The sequence below is a fragment of the Hemitrygon akajei genome, chromosome 19 (genome assembly GCF_048418815.1).
Source record: "Hemitrygon akajei chromosome 19, sHemAka1.3, whole genome shotgun sequence".
Classification (NCBI taxonomy): Eukaryota; Metazoa; Chordata; class Chondrichthyes; order Myliobatiformes; family Dasyatidae; genus Hemitrygon; species Hemitrygon akajei.
Window position 1 is genome coordinate 4,479,907 of NC_133142.1, and position 21,074 is coordinate 4,500,980.

General features: G+C 41.2%; 1 protein-coding gene across 1 annotated transcript in view; it reads right to left on the reverse strand.

Annotated features, from left to right (window-relative positions):
• eefsec (eukaryotic elongation factor, selenocysteine-tRNA-specific) overlaps nucleotides 1–21,074 on the reverse strand; it is a 441,024-nt gene that overhangs the window by 133,045 nt on the left and 286,905 nt on the right. The window contains exon 6 of the mRNA XM_073071999.1: nucleotides 18,417–18,573. Within this exon, the coding sequence (XP_072928100.1) occupies nucleotides 18,417–18,573 (157 nt within the window). The remainder of the gene's footprint in view (nucleotides 1–18,416; nucleotides 18,574–21,074) is intronic.

Here is a 21,074-nt window from a genome sequence, read left to right on the forward strand (position 1 = left end):
TCAGGATTCTGCTCTGCCATTTGATCATGGCTGATTCTATGTTCTTTTTACAGTATTTTCCCTTTCAATCCCATTCTTCTTGTAACCTTTGACTCCCTTACTAATCAAGAACCTATTAACCTCCACTTGAAATATTCCCAATTACTTGTTCTCACAGCTGTCTGTGGCAATAAATTCCACAGATTCACAACCTCTAGCTAAAGAAATTCCTCCTCACCTCTGTTCTAAAGGAACATCCTTTTATTCTGGTCCTAGACTCTCCCACTATAGGAAATATTCTCTCCAGCCAGGCTTTTAAATGTTCAATATTTTACAGAGGTCACCCCTCATCCTAAACTCCAGTGAGTACAGTCCCAGAGCCTTCAAACCACTCCTCGTACATTGACGTTTTCATTCTCAGAATCATTTCAGTGAACTTCCTCTGGATCCTCTCCAATGTCAGCACATCTTTTCTTAGATAATGGGGCCCAAAACAGCTCACAATATTCCATGTTAGGGACTTATGAGGTGTTTAGATAGGCACCTGAATGCGAGGGAAATGGAAGGATATGGACACTGTGCAGGCAGAAGGGATTAGTTTGGCTGGCCATTTGATTACTAATTTAATTGGTTCAGCATAACTTTGTGGGCCAAAGGGTTGTATTATTCTAAGTTCTACATGTGGTCTGACCAATGCCTTATTAAGCATTACATCCTTGGTTTTATATTCTAGTCCTCTGGAAATGAATATCAAGCCTGGTTTTGCCTTCCTTAGAACTCACTCAAGCAGGAAGTCAATCTCTTGCGAATCCTGACACGGTGAGGGAAGCCCTGAATACCACCAGAGATGGTGGACTTTCATTGCTGCTCCAAATGCCTGTGGTGCAATGGGCAGTAACCATGTAGGAGGGAATGGTTGGATGAATATACAATGATCTTAGGGTAGGTTAAAAGGTTGGCACAATATGGTGGGCTGAAAGGTCTATACTGTGCTGTACTGTTCTATGTTTAAAGGCTTTATTTCCAACTAAATACCTGATGCCCCATGTCCCTGTCTCCTCACCAATGAGTGAGCTGGTTCTGTGCATCTTAAGCTTGGGAAAAATGACAACAAAATGAAGCCCAGTGAAGTGAAGTTCAGATTTAAAACCACAAGGGCAATAGCTTCTATTCAACAGAATCATTTTCTTCTATTTCCAAGAAATTGCCTTCAGCTCAAAGACTGGAATTGATTAATAACACACAACTCACTGGCCCTACCCCAGGCCCATCTGCACCACAGTTTACATGACATTTCCTACATCTCACAACAGTTGATTCAGGAAATTACCGAGACCTTTAAAATTGTCGGCAAATCAGGTACCTTCATGTCGGAGAGGTAGCAAGATGGGACAGTGGGGGGGTGGGTAGTGAAAGCAAATTTCCTGAGCCAATAACAACAGCTAAAGCAGAGAGAGACCTGACAAGCCAATCATATGAAGAGTAACCCTCCCTCAGTCCTTTCTCGGTCCAGAATTGAATCAAATTGAATTCAAATTGCCACAGGAAAAATCTATTGTGGCTTCGAAAAAGTGTTTATGCTTCTATGGCAGCATCATTGGCAAAGAGTACAGTCAACGTTTCTGGCCAAAACCCTTCGGTAGGACTGCGTAGATGCTGCCTGGCCTGCTGAGTTCCTCCAGCATTTTGTGTGTGTTACTCGGATTTCCAGGATCTGCAAATTTTCTCTTGTTTATCCCTCAAAATTATATCATCTGAACTTATATAATTCCCCTAAAACCTACGGGTGCCATGGTAGCGTAGTGGTTAGCGAAATGCTCTTACAGCACCTCAATCCCGGTTCAATTCCTGCCCCTGTATGTAAGGAGCTTGTATGTTCTCCCTGGCAATAATAAGCCAATTCCAATACTAATTGGTGAGCCATACAGATATTTACAACAATCCAGTAACTTGATGAATATCATTTTAAAAAACAAATTCTTTGTTTTTGCGACACTGAGGGAGAGGTTGTTTTCTTGACGCCACTGTGTCAGGGTGATGACTTCTTCTCTGTAGGCGGCCTCATTATTATTTGAGATTAGACCAATCAGTGTAGTGTTGTCAGCAAATTTAATTAGCAGATTGGAGCTGTGGGTGGTGACATAGTCATGGGTACACAGAGAGTAAAGGAAGGGGCTTAGGACACAGCCCTGAGGGGTACCTGTGTTGAGGGTCAGAGGGGTGGAGGTGAGGGAGCCCACTCTTACCACGTGCTGGCAATCTGACAAGAAGTCCAGGATCCAGCTACACAAGGCAGGTTGAAGGCTGAGGTCTCTGAGCTTCTGGCCTTCTGTTGATCGGTTGTGTCGGTAAGTGAATTGTAGGGTTCACTTCCTTAAAGAATTCAACCAGGCTCATGAGGCATGACCTACTCCTCACAAAGCCATGCTGACTATCTCTAATCAGACTGCACTTTTCCAAATACTCGTAAATCCTTTCTCTAAGAATTCTCTCCAATAGTTTGTCCACCATTGAAGATAATTCCCAGGGTTATCCCTACTTCCTTTCCTGAACAAATGATTAACATTTGCCTCCCTCCAATCATCTGGTACTATTCCTTTATTCATCTGGAATAAATTTTAATTGGAACTATTATAAATCCGCACACTTCAATATTGATTTTGAGAACCTAAAAGCCAGTAAATGTTTAAATAAAATATCAAACTATCAAATTATCCCTGTCTTCTAACAAATGAGTGATACATTTATCTTTTTCCATTTATGAAATACATTTGAAAAACTTGAGAGAGGGGGACTTGTTAAGTATAGATTTGCACTGAGCTGCAGGAAGCAATATCCCTAAATACATGTTATTCTGAGCAAAAATACTGATTTCACTCCACATTCAGTATCACTGACTCAATTCCCGAACATAAGCCATCCTCAGCCCATTCCTACCAGATCATGGAGGAGGGGTGGTGGGAGTCAAAATATAAATATTACAATAAAATGTCAAGGAGGATCCGGTTTCCTAAATCTGAACCTTTCAGGGTTATCTGATTAAACGATAACAAACCCCAAAGTGAACAGAAACATGCAGTCCCAGACCAGCAAAGAGCAGCCTTGCATTAACTGAATCTCCACTGGAGTAAAGACAGCTCCGGGGAGAGGGTATCAACATTAGAAAGGATCGAAGAGATGTTAATGAACAAATACGATGGCTGAACTTGTAACATTTCCACGAACAGAGCAGAGCTCAGGGAGGGGGAAAGCAAGCAGGCAGTTTAGAAAGTATTGTACACTGTAAGGAAAAGCATCTTGCAAAAAAAGCATATGCATGTGAAAAAAGGAAGTCAGACAATAGATGAAAAATTCAAATAGCAAGGTAGAGCTCATGGACCATTCAGAAACCTTATTTATTTAGAGATACAGTGTGGAACGGGCCCTTTCTGGTCCAACAAGCCGCACAGCACAGTAACTCAGCACATTTCAGGAACAGCTTATTCACCTCCACCATCAGATTTCTGAATGGACAATGAACCTATGAACACTATCTCACTATTATTGCTGTCTTTTTCCACTACTTATTTACTTGTTTAAATACATATATATTTCTTACTATCATTTATAATAATTTTCCTGGCATCTTCCCCCTTCTTTGTTAGTCCTGAAGAAGGGTCTCAACCAGAAACATCTATTCAAATCCACAGATCCTGCTGAGTTCCTGAGCTCCATCACTTTGTGTGTGTTGCTTTAGATTTCCAGCATCTGCAGACTTCCTCGTGTTCATAATAATTTTTATTTTTTGCAATGTACTGCTGCTGCAAAGCAACAAATTTCACAACATATGTCAGTGATAATAAATCTGATTCTGAGTCTGAAAAATGAGTAGTCTCAGTTTTACCCTAATCAAGTGGGGCCATCACAAGTGCAAAGACATGGTGTCAGAGAGAGCGGAGAGGGTCAGCAGCACACTCCTCGTTCTTCACAATGAACTATTCCCTTGCCTAAATGCAAGCACAACCATCTTTCTGATGTCCACCTCAGCACCAAGCAGTACATTATAACTATATAACCATATAGCAATTACAGCATGGAAACAGGCCATCTTGGCACTTCTAGTCCGTGCCGAACACTTACTCTCACCTAGTCCCACCGACCTGCACTCAGCCCATAACCCTCCATTCCTTTCCTGTCCATAAACCTATCCAATTTTACTTTAAATGACAATATCGAACCTGCCTCTACCACTTCTACTGGAAGCTCATTCCACACAGCTACCACTCTCTGAGTAAAGAAGTTCCCCCTCGTGTTACCCCTAAACTTTTGCTCCCTAGCTCTCAACTCATGTCCTCTTGTTTGTCTCATCTTCCCTACTCTCAAGGGAAAAAGCCTATCCACGTCAACTCTATCTATCCCCCTCATAATTTTAAATACCTCTATCAAGTCCCCCCTCAACCTTCTACACTCCAAAGAATAAAGACCTAACTTGTTCAACCTTTCTCTGTAACTTAGGTGCTGAAACCCAGGTACCATTCTAGTAAATCTTCTCTGTACTCTTTCTATTTTGTTGACATCTTTCCTATAATTCAGTGACCAGAACTGTACACAATACTCCAAATTTGGCCTTACCAATGCCTTGTACAATTTTAACATTACATCCCAACTCCTATATTCAATGCTCTGATTTATAAAGGCCAGCATACCAAAAGCTTTCTTCACCACCCTATCCACATGAGATTCCACCTTCAGGGAACTATGCACCATTATTCCTAGTTCACTCTGTTCTACTGCATTCTTCAATGCTCTACCATTTACCATGTATGTTCTATTTTGATTAGTCCTACCAAAATGTAGCACCTCACACTTACCAGCAATAAACACCATCTCCATTACTGGAACACTTCAGTCCACTCCAACACCTTGACTGCCTGTAGTAGCAAACAACATTCCTCCAGCCACACTGTGAAAACCAGAACTAATGTCCATGAATTGTTCAGTCCCTTCTGAACCCACACACCCAACCTTTAGTTTGTTGATGGTATTCGGACTGGTTGTATCACAGTCCAGTGGGGCAATTTGAATGTGCAGGAATGTAAGAAGCTACAGAGAGCAGTGGACTTAGCCCAATCCATCATGGGCACACTCCTCCCCACCATTGTTCAAATCTACAGGAGGTGCTTCCTCAAAAAGGCAACACCTATCATCAAAGATGGCAGCTTCTTGAAGCTACCATAGGACAGGAGGTACAAAAGCTTTAAGTCCCACACCACCAGGATTAGGAACAGCTACTTCCCTTTAACCATTCAATTCTTGAACTGACCAGCACAATCTTAATACTACCAGAGTTTAGCAATGCTCTGACCACTTCGATCACTTTGCACTGCAATGGACCTAGCTTGTTTTTGCTCTAATTATGTTTTCTTGTAAAAATTATGTATAGTTTTTCCCCATGAATGCTGCTTATCTGATGCTGCATGCCTGTGATGCTGCTGCAAGTAAGTCTTTCCTTACACCTGTGCGTACATGTATTTGTGCATTCGACAATAAACTTACTTGTCAAGTGAGAAGCAGCTTTGAAAGGCAAATAAGAGGACACAGGGAATGACCCAACAACAGAGGGTCCCTTGTAAGACCAGAAGACATAGGAGCAGAATTAGGCCATACAACCCATCGAGTTTGCTCTGCCTTTCCATCGTGGTTGATTTATTATCCCTCTCACCTACATGAGATTCATAGAATCAGAGGAGTACAGCACAGAAATAGGCCCTTCAGCCCATCTAGTCCATGCTGAAACCATTTAAGCTGCCTACTCCCATCAACCTGCACTGGGACCATAGCCCTTCATACCCCTGCCATCCATGTACCTATCCAAACTTCTGTTAAACATTGAAATTGAACTCACATGCAGCACTTGTGCTGGCAGCTCATTCCACACGCTCACAATCCTCTGAGTGAAGAAGTTTCCCCTCATGTTCCCCTTAAATTTCTCACCTTTCACCCTTAACTCATGACCTCTGATTGTAGTCCCGCCCAACCTCAGTGGAAAAAGCCTGTTTGCATATACCTTATCTATACCCCTCATAATTTTGTATACTTCTATCAAATCTCCTCTCAATCTTCTATGCTTGGAAAGAATACAGTTATAACCTATTCAATCTTTCCTTATAACTCAGAGTCTACAGATCCAGCAACATCCTTATAAATTTTCTCTGCACTCTTTCAACCTTGTTTACGTTCTCCTGCCTTGTCCCCATAACCTTTGACTCCCTGATAAATTAAGAACCTATCAACCTCCACCTTAAGCATACCCAATGACTTGGCCAGCACAGCCATCTGTGGCAAAGAGTTCCAAAGATTCACCACACATTGTAGATTATGTTCACTCATAAATGAAAAAATGTAAATTAAAAGTTTCTTCTACAGGTAATTGTGGTAATTTAGGGTTAGGGCTAGGACTAGATGGGCCAAAGAGTCTTTTTCAGTACTGTAGTGCTCTAAGATTCTATTTGACTCTAATAGTTATATCAGTGAAGTCACTTTATGAAGTGGACAATGAAATTCTGTTTTTCCTGGTCACTTTGTTTCAGATATTAAAGGCACAAATGAGCCCTAGCACAGTCAGATAGAAAGGGTTTCTGTCTTGGACAATGTTATTCGCAGCCTAGCACTTCAACATCCAGTACTTGGCTTCTGTCATCAGATTTCTGAATGGTTTATGAACACTACCTCACTATTTCTCTTTTGCTGTCTATTTATCTATTGATCTATCTATGTATCTATCAATCTATTGATCTATCCATGTATCTATCAATCTATCTATTGATCTATTTTTCTCACTATCTATTAATCTATCCATATATCTATCTATTGATCTATCCTTCTCACTATCAAACTATCCAACTGTTTATCTATTTATCTATCGTGACTTATAGTAATTTTTAAGTATTGCATTGCACTGCAGCCACAAAATGACAAATTTCACAACAGATATCAGTGATAATAAATCCGTTTCTGATTCTGTTTGAACAATATATTTCCATCTATTTGAGTGAGATTTCCAATTTTTACTTGACTTGATGTTCAATGTGATCAGGACTGAGACTGGCAACTTATTCTCCCATGGACTTTCCTCATCCCATTGGCTGAAGCTAAATTTAATTTAAGGTTGCAGAAAGATATTCATGATTAATATTTAATATTCTTCCATGCAAGGTTTTTCTTGGTATTCTGTCTATCAGAATCAGCATCAGATTTAATATCACTTCATAAGGTGTAGAGTTTGGGTTGCCCTGTTGTAGGGAAGATAGGACTAAAATGCAGAAAAAAATTACCAATTGATCAGGCTAGGTCTTAATTTGTTGAAGAATAAGACACACCTTATAGAAACATGAAGATTATGATAGGCAAGGGTAAGGTAGGCAGTTAAACAGTTCTATTCCTAGGGAAGAGGAGTTCAGACTGATGGGGCATAGGTAACACCAGTGCCTTTGGACGGAAAATCTTACAAAAGGTAGTGGATTCGGCCCAGTACATCACGGGTAAAGCTCTCCCAACCATTGAGCACATCTACGTGAAATACTGTTGTAGGAAAGCAGCATCCATCATTAAAAATCCTCACCACCCAGGCCATGCTCTCTTCTCGGTGCTGCCATCAGGCAGAAGGTACAAGAGCTTCAAGGCTCACAACACCAGGTTCAAGTACAGCTACTACCCCACAACCATCAGGCTCTTGAATAAAAGGGGAAAACTACACTCACTTGCCCATGATCTCACTTCAACCAATGATCTCACTTCAAAGACTCTTTATCTCGATATCTCATGCTCCTATTATTTATGTATATGTGCATTTGCACAGTTTGTTGCGCTCTAGTCGACCTTTCATTGATCCTGTTATAATTACTATGCTACAGTGATGCACACGAGGAAATGAATCTCAGGATTATAGAGGGGAAGGATTTAAAAGGAACTTGGGGGTGACTTTTTCCACACAGAGAGTGCTGGGTATGTGTAACAAACTACCAGGAGGAGTGGTTGAGGCAGGTACAATAGCATCATTTAAGAAACACTGGTAAATTGGTTGCCACATCTCACAAGTTCAAAGTTCAAAGTAAATGTATTACTTTCTTTAAGAACTGCATAAGAAATACAGTAGGGTAGGTATGCATTTCCATTAGACCATAAAATACAGGTGCAGAGTTAGGCCATTTGGCCCATTGAGTCTGTTCTACCACTTCATCATGGCTGATCCATTTTTCCTCTCAGGCTTAATCTCCTGTCTTCCCCCCATAGCCTTTCATGCCCTGACTAATCAAAAATCTACCAACCTGGTACATGGTGGCATAACGGTATTACAGCACCAGCGACCTGGGTTCGATTCTGCCGCTGTCTGTAAGAAATTTGTGCTTTCTTCCATGACTGAGTGAGCTTCCTCCGGGTGCTCCAGTTTCCTCCCACATTTCAAAGATGCATGGGTTAGGATTAGTAAGTTCTGTGCGAGCTATGTTGGCGCAGGAGGCACGGTGACTCCTGTGGGCTGCCCACAGCGCACCCTCAGACTATGTTGTTTGTTGACACAAACAATGCATTTCACTGTATGCTTCCATGTCGTGTGACAAATAAAGCCTATCTTTAATCTTGAATCTCCTCCTTCTACCAACCACCAATTCATGCCTATTTAATTACCCCTTATGTAACTGTTAGCCTAATTGTATTGCAGCACAAGCAAACAGGCTCAGTTATGCCACTATCTGTAAGGAGTTTGCATGTTCTCTCTGTGACCACAAGGGTTTCCTCCCACAGTCCAAAAACGTATGGGTTAGTAGGTCACATGGATGTATTTGGTCATTGTGGATTCACTGGGCCTGTTACCAAACTGTGTCTCAAAATATTCAATTGATTGGAAGAGAAAAATAAAGCAAGACAAATTGTTTAATTTCTTTTGCACAAACTCCTATAGCCTCTAATGATTCATCACGTACTCCCACATCCCTCGATGATCCAACACACACTCCCACATCCCTCGATGATCCATCACACACTCCCACGGGCCCTGATGGCCCATTATAAAGTTCTTCAGCCCCCTGTGATTTGTCCCTGAGGCCAACGTGAGAGCATCCTTCAGGAGAATGAGCCCACGGAAACTATCAGACCAGATGGGGTATCTAACCGAGTACTAAAGACCTGTGCTGATCAACAGACTGGAGTGTTCACTGATATTTTTAACCTCTTGCCTCGACAGTCTGAGGCAGTCACCTGCTTCAAGCAAGCTACAATGCCTACAAAGACTGTGGTAACCTGCCTCAATGACTATCAACCAGTAGCATATATATCCACAGTGATGAAGTGTTTTTAAAGGGTGGTGATAAAACATTTCAACTCCTGCCTGAGAAGTGACTTGGCCTACCAGCACAAGAGGTCCACTGCAGATGCTATTTCATTGACTTTTCACTCAACCCTGTAACATCTGGCCAGCAAAGATACATATATCAAGATGCTCCTTATCAACTACAACTCAGCATTCAATACTATCATCCCCTTAAAACTAATCAATAAGCTCCAACACATTGGCTTCAATACCTCCTTGTGCAATTGGATCCTTGATTTCCTCACTTGCAGACCCCAGCCAGTTCGGATTGGCAACAACATCTCCTCCACAATCTCCATCAGCACAGGTGCACCACAAGGCTGTGTGCTTAGCCCCCTGCTCTACTTGCTTTATACTTATGACTGTGAGGCTGAGCACAGTTCCAATGCCATATTTGATGCTGACGACATCACTGTTGTGGACCAAATCAAAGGTGGTGACGAATCAGCAGGCAGGAAGGAGAATGACAATCTGGATGCATGCAGCTACAACAACCTCTCACCCAATGTCAGCAAGACCAAGGAGCTGATTATTGTCTTCAGGAGTAGGAAACTGGAGGCCCATCAGCCAGTCCTCATCAGAGGATCAGAGTGGAGAGGGTCAGCAACTTTAAATTCCTCGGTGTTATAATTTCAGAAGACTTGTCCTGGGCCCAGCACATAAGTGCAATTATGAAGAAAGTATGGCAGCTCCTTGACATCTTTAGGAGTTTGCAAAGACTTGACGTGACATCTAAAACTTCGAGAATCTTCTATAGATGTGCAGTGGGGAGTATATTGACTGGCTGCATCACAGCCTGGTATGAAAGTGCCCTTGAATAGAAAATCCTACAAAAATTAGTGGATATGGCCCAGTCCATCACAGGTAAAGCCCTCCCTACCACCGACCACACCTACATGGAGCGTTGCTGCAGGAAAGCAGCATCCGTTATCAAGGACACCCACTGGCCAGGACACGCTCTCTTCTGGATGCTGCCTTCAGGAAGAAGCAAGAGCCTTAGGATTCACACCATCAGGTTCAGGAACAGTAATTACCCCTCAGCCATCAGGCTCTTGAGCCAGAGAGAGTACCTTTACTTGCCCCATCTCTGAACTGTTCCCACAATCTATGGACTCACTTTCAAGGACTCTACATCTCATGATCTCTATATTTATTACTGGCTTGCTTGCTTATTTATCTATCTATCTATCTATATTATTATTATCATCATCATCATTTCTTTTTCTTTTCTTGTGCTGTCCTGTTGATATAGTCTTTCATGGATTCCATTATGGTATTGGATTTATTGAGAATGCCCACAAGAAAATGAATCTCAGGGTTGTATATGGTGATGTATATGTACTTTGATAATAAATTCACTTTCAACTTTGCACTACGGAGTAAAGGAATTCTCTGGAACTATCAGCATGTGAAGGGTTAAAGCAGATTGGAATTACTATTTTTGATTTTTAAGACACATTAATCAGCTATTTATTGTAAAACATTGGTCTGAAATGGTTTTAATTAGGAATTCTGCCAGGAAACTAACATCCGGTGCCATTTAACCACAAGCATTTTACGTCAAAAAACCCTTTGAAGATGGAGTTCAGTTGTTGCATTTTGAATATGCCCTGAATAAAACTGCACATGGGCCAGAGGTAATGTGCAGAGTGACACTGAGGAAAGAAAAACTCTCCACAGGAAACGTTCCCCTTTCGCCACAAACCACGGCAGACACTCCCGCAGCCCCAAGCAGGGATCTGAACTGTACTTGACATCTACCCTCCACATCAATCATTTCACTCACAGAAACCCTTGCCAACAAAACAAAACTTGAATTTATGATGGAACTCTTCATAACACTTGACGGCCAGCCAAAATTACTTTCAAGTTACCATAGGAAACACTGCATCCAATCTGTGCACAGAAAGATCCCATAAAAGGTAATGGGCAGAAATAAAAAGAAATACAAAGAATCATTTACAAACTCAGGGCATCACAGAGGATTTTACTACCAATAAGCTTGGGTGGTACAGTCGCATAACCGTTAGCATATCGTTATTACAGCGTCAGTGATTGGGTTTATTTCCTGTCACTGTCTGTATGGAGTTTCTATGTTTTCCCATGGCCAGGTTTCCTCCGGGTGCTCTGGTTTCCTCCCACATTCCAAAGATGTACTGGTTGGTGGGTTAATTGGTCACATGGTTATAACTGGACAGCGTGGGCATGTTGTCCTGGAAGAGCCTGCTACCGCTCTGTATCTCCAAATAATAATTTTTTAAAAAGGTTCAGGAGAATTGGTATGTCACGAAAGAGTCTTGTAAATTTTTGTAGATATACAGTGGAGAGCATTCTGACTGGCCACATCACTGCTTGGTATGAGGGCTCGGATGCACGGGATCAACGGAGGCCGCAGAAGGCTGTAGACTCAACCAGCTCATATGTTGCTCTCTGTGCCGTCAGCTCTTCAATCTTACCGTTAACTCCTTGTCCATTCAAATAACATCTGTTAAGCTTTGATTGCTTTTAATTGTATTCTCAGTGTCTTACAATTTTATCTCACATTTCTAGCATCTGCAGTTTTATTGCATTTCTCAAGGGGGAGATCCTTTATTCTTTTTCCATTTACACATAGAGCCATACAGCCCAGAAGCAGGCCCTTTGGCCCAACTGGTCCATGCTAGCCAATCCAACCTGGTTCCATTTGCCCATATTTGACCATTATCCTCCCTCCAATCCTTCCTACCCATGTTCAAGTACCTCTTAAATGATGTTAATATACCTGCCTTAACCAAATCCTCTAAAACTGGGTCCATGGATAGATTCCAGAAGATCCATAAACTTGGACGGGAAAACATTTTCATCTTTATTTTCATGAACCTCTAACAGTTAGAAATCGATTGGATGTTCAACATGACATGAATGTTGTTTTGTCAAAGACCACCCCACAGTTTAATGTTCTTATTCAGGCTAAGCAACAACAGCCTTCACACTGACATGTCTTTAAAAATAAAAATTAGTTTTAACTTGCCAGTATTTTAAATGTATACTCTTATTATTTAATATATTAAGAAAGAAGCACATACACAGTATTACTATATCACAAATCTGTTTTTTAAAAATATTTTGATAACTGTATTTCAATATAATTAGTGTTGTTTGTAACACTATGCCTTTGATTATATATATTTAAATATATTATTCTAAGAAAGGGTCCATAGGTTTCACTGGACAGCCAAAGGGATCCATGGCATAAAAATGGTTAAGGACCCCTGTTCTAGAAGCTCATTCCACATACTGACCACTCTCTGAGTGCAACAATTACCCCCCCCCCCCCCCCCAGGTTCCTATTAACCTTTCCCTTCACACCTTAAATCTATGGTTTCTAGTTCTTGATTCCCCAACCCTAGGTAAAAGACTGTGTGCATTCACCCTGTCTATGTCCCACATGATTTTATGCATTTTATGTTTGGCGTGGCATGAGAGAGAACCTGATGATGGCAGAAAGACTGGGCTCCACGTCTCGACTCTGTGGTGTCCAGCGATGGCAGAAATGAACAGTTTTAGCTCTGGACCATGTGGGATTTGTCAACGATAGTCACCTGGCTCAGCCATTTCCATTAAACCTGTATCCACTGATTCACTCCATCTCTCTCTCTCTCAATATGTTCAAGGAATATGTACACGTACAACATTGTGCAAAAGTCTTAGGTACACGTCAAAGAGAATTCTGTCAACTGGTGATGCCTCCAAAGATAACAAAAAGTTTCTAAATATCAAAAAATTACCATAAAGAGCAGTAAACAGCAAAAAACTAAATTAAATCAATACTTGATGTGAGCAACACACACAGAATGCTGGAGGAACTCAGCAGGCCAGGAAGCATCTATGGAAAAAAGTACAGTCGACGTTTTGGGCTGAAACCCTTCACCAGCCCTGCCTAAGGGTTTCGGCCGGAAATGTCAACTGTACTTTTTTCCATAGATGCTGCCTGGCCTGCTGAGTTCATCCAGCATTTTGTGCGTGTTGCCTGGATTTCCAGCATCTGCAGATTTTCTCTTGTTTTTAATATTTGGTGTGACCACTCTTTGCCTTTAAAACTGCATCAATTCTCTTAGGTACACTGTTCTGCAGTTTTATAAGAATATCAGCTAGTAGGTTGTTGCAAGCGTCTTGGAGAACTTGCCACAGTTTTTCAGCAGATCATGGTTGTCTTGTTTGCTTCTGTCTCTCCTGGTAATCCCAGACAACCTCAATGATATTGAGATCAGGGCCCTGTGGAGGCCACAGTATCTGAAATCATACAGCTACTGTAAGGTGCACTGTACTGTATACCCTCTTCCAGAATGTAGAACATAGAACAGTAAGAGTACAGGAACAGGCCCTTCAGCCCAAGACGTGTCAAACTAATTAAATCTGTTTTAATTTTAGAAACAGCTTCTTTCCCTCCGCCGTCAGATTTCTGAATGGTCTATGAACCCACGAACACTACCTCATTGTTCCTCTTTTGGATACTTATTCTAACTTATAGTGATTTTTAAAATGTATTACACTATACTCTTTGGGTGGTATGGTGCAGATATGTGTCTATCAAAGGAGGTGTAAGGTGCTCCTTTTCTCCATTAGCCTGTAGGTCACCCTTCGGCAAGGTGTATCACCTGCTTAGCCCCTGATCAGGGTCATGTGAAACCAATGGTGGAGGTAGTGGATGTCTGTATAAGTAGCCGGTGTACATCACAAGTCCTGGTTATGTGACCACTGACGCCAGGCAGACATTCACTGAGGAGTATTGATAATGGGTGGGGTCACCCCTCTTGTAAAGACACTGCCCAGAAGATGGCAATGGCAAACCACTTCTGTAGAAACATTTGCTAAGAACAATCATAGTCATGGAAAGATCATGACTGCCCAGCACTGAGGAACCTCTCCATCTGGGAGTTGCCTTTTCTCATTACTACCATCAGGGAGGAGGGACAGGAGCCCGAAGATTACAGCAAGTGCAATCGTTGAGCAACCCACATGGACAGAAAGGCTCACGTCATACGACATGGCACATAATGATGATGACGATGGTGATGACTGGACTGTACTGCAAACATGCCATGTTCACTTATTCAATTCAGTCAAGCCATGTGCATCTTGTCATCCTCAGAACTAGTTTATTATCATGGACATATCTTGTGAAATTTTTTTATTTTGTGGCAGTACAGTGACAAACATTAAAACATTACCAAAAGTTACAATAAGAAATATGAAGTTAAATAAACAAACAAACATGGTATATGTGTAGAAATTTGCTCTTTGGTCTCAAAAGACTTTTCGAGGAAAAGTCTTTGTTCACATACTAAATCTCCTTAACCTCATCGTGAATTATAGCAGTTGTTGTGCCTTCTTCGTGATTCCATCAATATGTTAGGCCCAGGACAGATCCTCTAAGATGTTGACACCAGGAACTTGGAGCTGCTCACCTTTTCCACCACTTGGCCCTCGATGTGGACTGGAGTGTGTTCCACATTGTTTACAACTGACTCCAAACTTCTGCAAGTTTAGAAATATTACTCCTCAAATCTGAGTCCGCTCATTACTATATTTTAGACATACAAGAAAGGAAGGAACATGGATGGGAAAGTTTTACAGGGATATTGTGTGCCATTCTGATTGCCAGGAAGTTATTAAATCAGAAAGATTGCAGAAAACATCTACAAGATGTTAATGAGGTCTGGCAGCTTTCCCCTGGACAAAAGGTGGCTGAGGTCTGACCCTATAAAGGTTTACAAAATCATGAGGGGCATAGATAAGGTGAACAGTGGCAGACTTTTTCCCCAGGGTAGGGGAGCCTGAAAGTCAAGGGGAAAGAGTTAAAGTCGACCTGAGGGTAAATCTTTGCACACAGAGGTAGGTATATGGAATGGAGAGCTGGAGGAAATGGTATAATGATATCTAAAATATGATTGATGGACTCCTGGACAGGAAAGGTTAATGGCGATATAGACCAAATGCAGGCAGGTTTCCATGATGTGGACAGCTCGAGTTCAAAGTACATATATGTCACCATATGCAACCCTAAGATTCATTTTCCTGAGGGCATACTCAATAAATCAGAATAATAACCATAACCATAACATATCAATAAAAGACCGTATCAACTTGGGCATTCAACTGGTGTGCAAATACAAAAAGAAAGAAATAAGAATAATAAATAAATAAGCAATAAACATCGAGAACATGAGATGAAGAGTCCTTGAAAGTGAGTCCATTGGTTGTGGGAACATTTCAGTGATGGGACAAGTGAAGTTAATCACTTTGGTTTAAGAGCCTGATGGTTGAGGGGTAATAACTATTCCTGAACTTGGTGGTGTGAGTCCTGAGGCTCCTGTACTACAGTACTTCATTGCAAAGCTTGACTGTACACTAATATTCCACAGCAGCCTGAAGAAGAAGGCAAATGCTAAGTTGGATCAGATTTGCTGAATACAGTGGACATTAACAATGAACCAATTGGAAAGGTCAGGTACAAGCTGAATCGAGGTGGCGGGGCCCGGGTCTGAGAGAGAGGAACGACCAATGACCCAAGGCTTGGATGATTTAAGCACCAGGCCAGATTGAAAAGGTCAGTGTGTAGGGGCCAGAAGCGAGGAATGGGCTGGCTCAGCTCACTACTTAGTAAGGTTTACTCATCTCTACGCTGAACTGAGGCTGTGGCCTGCAGCTAACAGGCTCCTGAATCGGCTGCAGTGATGACCGGCTTCATGGCCGTGGACTCACTTTTGTGAACTTCAGTTGTTTACACAACTAGATGGTTTTCTGCCCATTGGGTGTTTGAAAGTCTCTTCTTAATGGGTTCTATTGGGTTTCCTTGTCTTGTGGCTGACTGTAAGGGGATGAATCCTAAGGTTGTATGTAGTATGCATACCTCAATAATAAATTTATTTTGAACTTTGATACACATGAGCAACTCAAAATCAATCTAAATAAACCACGAAGTTCAAAGTTTAAAGTCCAAAGTAAATTTATTATCAAAGTATGTATATACCACCACAGATTCATTTTCTTGCAAATATTCACAGTAGAAAAAAGAAAGGTAATAGAATGAAAAACTATGAAAATGAAAATGAAATGAAAAACTACACACAAATAAAACTGACAAACAATCAAAGTGCAAATATGAATACACAAAATTCTGCAGACACTGGAAATCTTGAAGAACACTCACAGAGTGCTGGAGGAACTCCGCAGATCAGGCAGCATTTAGGGAAAGGAATAAACGGACAACGTTTTGGGATAAGGCCTTTTATCAAGATCTTGATGAAGAGTCTCGGCCTGAAACATGTTCTGTTTATTTCTTTCCCAAGATGCTACCTGACCTGCTGTGTTCCTCCAGCATTTTGTGTTCCTCTTATATCACTCATCTTTCACTTTATCTTCTGCTCCCCCACCTACTTATCTTCCCCTCACCTGGTTTCACTTATCACTGGCCAGCTTGTACTCCTCCCCCCCCCACCTTATTCTGGTTTCTGACTCCCTCCTTTCCAGACCTGATGAAGGGTCTCAGCCTAAAACCTTGTCTATTTATTTCTCTCCATAGGTGAAGAGGATCTGCAGTTTGTGTGTGTTCCACAAGTAAACCATATTTAATTAACTGAGCCTGTGTCACACCCTTGGCGTACCATTTAACTGCTGTCATCAAGACCACACTGAGATTAAGTTTAGTCAGAACCAGTTTTCTTTTCAGTTTTATACTTCATCAGCATTCCATCTCCACAAATCTGTTCTGAAGGCTACAACGGATATAGATCAGCAACTTTGTCCACTATACATTGAGTTAATGCTCTTGGTGAGGGTGGTGGGCTGGAGATACGTCTCTACCAAAGGAGATGTAAGGTGCTCCTTCCCTCCACTAGCCTGCAGGTCACCCTTGGGCAAGGTGTAGCACCTGCTTAGCCCCCTGTTCTCCCCCCCCACCACCCGATCAGGGTCACATGAACCCATGAGAGCAGGTGGTGGATGGTCATATGAGCAGCTGGTGCAGATCACAGGTCCTGGTTATGAGACCACTGATAACAGACAGACATATCTCTGGAGAGTATTGATAATGGCTGGAGTCACCCATCTTGTAAAGCGAAGGCAATGGCAAACCACTTCTGCAAAAAAATTTGCCAAGAACAATCATGGTCAAGACCATGGTCACTCACGTCATATGACATTGCATATAATGAAGATGATGATAATCTCGTGGTGATGAATTATCATATGGAAAATGGGCTGAATATGGGAGAACAATTTTAAGCAAATCTCGGGTTAGAATAATTTTAGATTTTATTCTTGGAGTCCCTCTCCTCTTCAGATCAAGTCAGGAACATATATGAGCCATCTCAGAAGAAAATGTCAGGGATAGATGGATGTCTGATAAATCAATATGCAAATAACTACATACCAAGTAATATTTGAGGTGTGCATTTTCCAGTTTTAATTAACTTAAATCAAAGAAAATCGTAGCAACTTAACTACTGAATAAGTTTCATTTTATTGATAAAATACTTTGATATCAACCAGTGTCATCAAAGCAAAGTTTAAATTTTCAATCATGTTTCTTTCAAAATGCATCTCCAAACCACAGACCTACCTCATACATCGTTTGCACTGGTCAGTGGCAAGACAATGGTGATATGGTAGATGATAGCAAGTTTTAAGAAGGTAATTTCATTTTAAATACCACATATTATTACCAAATTCAACTTACTTGTGCTTGAGGATGGAACTTGATGTATTGATTGGCTGTTTATCAATAACTAACAACACCAATTTACTAAAAATGTAGAATACACATCCAAAATTGGAATAAAAAGGAAAAAAATTAAGCATCATTTGGCTGAAGTTTATCAATAACCAAAGACATCAAATACTAAAAATAAACAGAAAACACACCTAAAATTAACCAAAACTAAGAAAAAGGAAAACTTAAATTTTGTCACTCATCCTAGAGCAAAATAAGAAGCAGATCTGGGAAAGAGGGATCTAATTGGACAGATTTTTTGGGGAGTTTGCACAAGTACAGAGGGAGCAATTTACTTCTCCCTTGTTGAAATAATTCCTTGGCTAAGTGAGCACCTACCTGGAACTCGGATTTTGAATTTGCCGCTCTGGCCGAAGCCCCCGTCGATCACTCCGACTTCACCCGTTGACAGTTTGACCTTCATTCCGACAAACAGCTGAATGTTGGTCTCCTTCTTGAACAGAGAACGGCCAATGACACTATAATCATCTGAGACCTGAACGGGAGAAAGCAAACAGCCTCAGTGGGAAGTCAACCTGTCATTAACGTCCATTTCACTCCTTGGAAAGCTGACACTTGCTGGTGTAGTGCCCTCAAAGTCAAGGTTGAGTTTATTGTCGTCTGCACAAGCACTTCTCTACACAGGTGCAATGAAAAACTTACTTGCAGCAGCATCACAGGCACTTTCTCTATAGACAGACAGACAGACATACTATATTGATCCCGAGGGAAATTGGGTTTTGTTACAGTCACACCAACCAAGAATAGTGTAGAGATATAGCAATATAAATCCATAAATAATTAAATAATAATAATAAGTAAATTATGACAAGTGGAAATAAGTCCAGGACCAGCCTATTGGCTCAGGGTGTCTGACCCTCCAAGGGAGGAGTTGTAAAGTTTGATGGCCACAGGCAGGAATGACTTCCTATGATGCTCAGTGTTACATCTCGGTAGAATGAGTCTCTGGCCGAACGTACTCCTGTGCCTAACCAGTACATTATGGAGTGGATGAGAGACATTGTCCAAGATGGCATGCAACTTGGACAGCGTCCTCTTTTGAGACACCTTATAGCTGTTTCATAGCTGTTACACTTTATTCTGCATTATGTTATTGTTTTACCTTGTACTCCCTCAATCAATGTGTAAAGATCTGATCTGTATGAACAGAATCAAGACAAGCTTCCCATTGTATCTCTGTACATGTGACAATCATAAACCAGTTTCCTATACCAATACAGTGCTGGATTTCATAGGGGCCACAAGTAAAAAAACAAGAAACTGGGGTCCACAGGACATTCTGTATAGGTTTACAGTTTTAAAGAAATATTACTAATAAAAAGAAATAAATATATTTAACTTAATTGGAACCCTGAATGAAATATGGAGATATGGTAGATGGGGCAAATGAGGCAGCAAAACAGCTTAGCCTATGTGTGAGGGGAGCGTAGAACGTCAATCTCTGCTCCATGTACCATTCACATCATTCACCATTCACATCCCGCTGAGCCCCAATCCACATCCACCCTCAAATCACTGATTATACAGTGACCGTGTGGGTGTGACGCAGCAGGACACCCTCCCACATGCTCCAGCAGCAAGTGATTATGATAACTCTATTTTAGATAATTATCTGTTAGAAGTTGCCGGGTTTTCCAAATCAAAATCCTTATCAGAAGGGGATTAATATGGATAGCCTGACATGGCCTGTTTTTGTATTAAAACAGTTATGAGTATCATGAACAAATTGAAGAATGGGTGGGGTTGTCTTCAGCAAGGCCATCAATGAGTACTGTATGCAGGAGGAAGCGGGTTCTGTTTGCCTGCTACTGACCCATGGGTATTATAATACGTTAAAAATGTGACATGATGGCTGCTGTTACTGCAGTGGAGTCATCTTCCAGAAACTTCTAAAGTGCTAAATGATGTGAAAAAAGGTGATCTTCAATTACCTTTAACTAAGTTGGAACCAGATATTCAAAAACTCACTGGTTTGCATCAGTAGCAAGGATCTCACTAGCTTAACGTTCAAAGTTTGAAGTAAACTTATTATCAAAGTACATATCCGTCACCATATACAGCCCTGAGATTCATTTTCTTGCAGGCATACTCAATAAATCCATAATAGAATGATAACCATAACAGAATCAATGAAAGACCCACACCAGCTTGGGTGATCAACCAGTGTGCAAATAAAAGAAAGAAAGAAAAAAAAAGTTAAGTAAGTAAAAAATATCAAGAACATGAGATGAAGAGTCCTTCAAAGTGATTCAAGTCCATTGGTTGTGGGAACATTTCAATGATGAGACAAGGGAAGTTGAGGTGAAGTTATTCGCTTTGGTTCAAAAGTCTGATGGTTGGGAGGTAATAACTTCCTGAACCTGGTGTTCTAATCCTGAGACTTCTGTACCTTCTTCCCAATAGATAGATAGATAGATAGATACTTTATTCATCCCCATGGGGAAATTCAACTTTTTTCCAATGTCCCATACACTTGTTGTAGCAAAACTAATTACATACAATACTTAACTCAGTAAAAAATATGATATGCATCTAAATCACTATCTCAAAAAGCATTAATAATAGCTTTTAAAAAGTTCTTAAGTCCTGGCAGTAGAATTGTAAAGCCTAATGGCATTGGGGAGTATTGACCTCTTCATCCTGTCTGAGGAGCATTGTATCGATAGTAACCTGTCGCTGAAACTGCTTCTCTGTCTCTGGATGGTGCTATGTAGAGGATGTTCAGAGTTTTCCATAATTGACCGTAGCCTACTCAGCGCCCTTCGCTCAGCTACCAATGTTAAACTCTCCAGTACTTTGCCCACGACAGAGCCCGCCTTCCTTACCAGCTTATTAAGACGTGAGGCGTCCCTCTTCTTAATGCTTCCTCCCCAACACGCCACCACAAAGAAGAGGGCGCTCTCCACAACTGACCTATAGAACATCTTCAGCATCTCACTACAGACATTGAATGACGCCAACCTTCTTAGGAAGTAC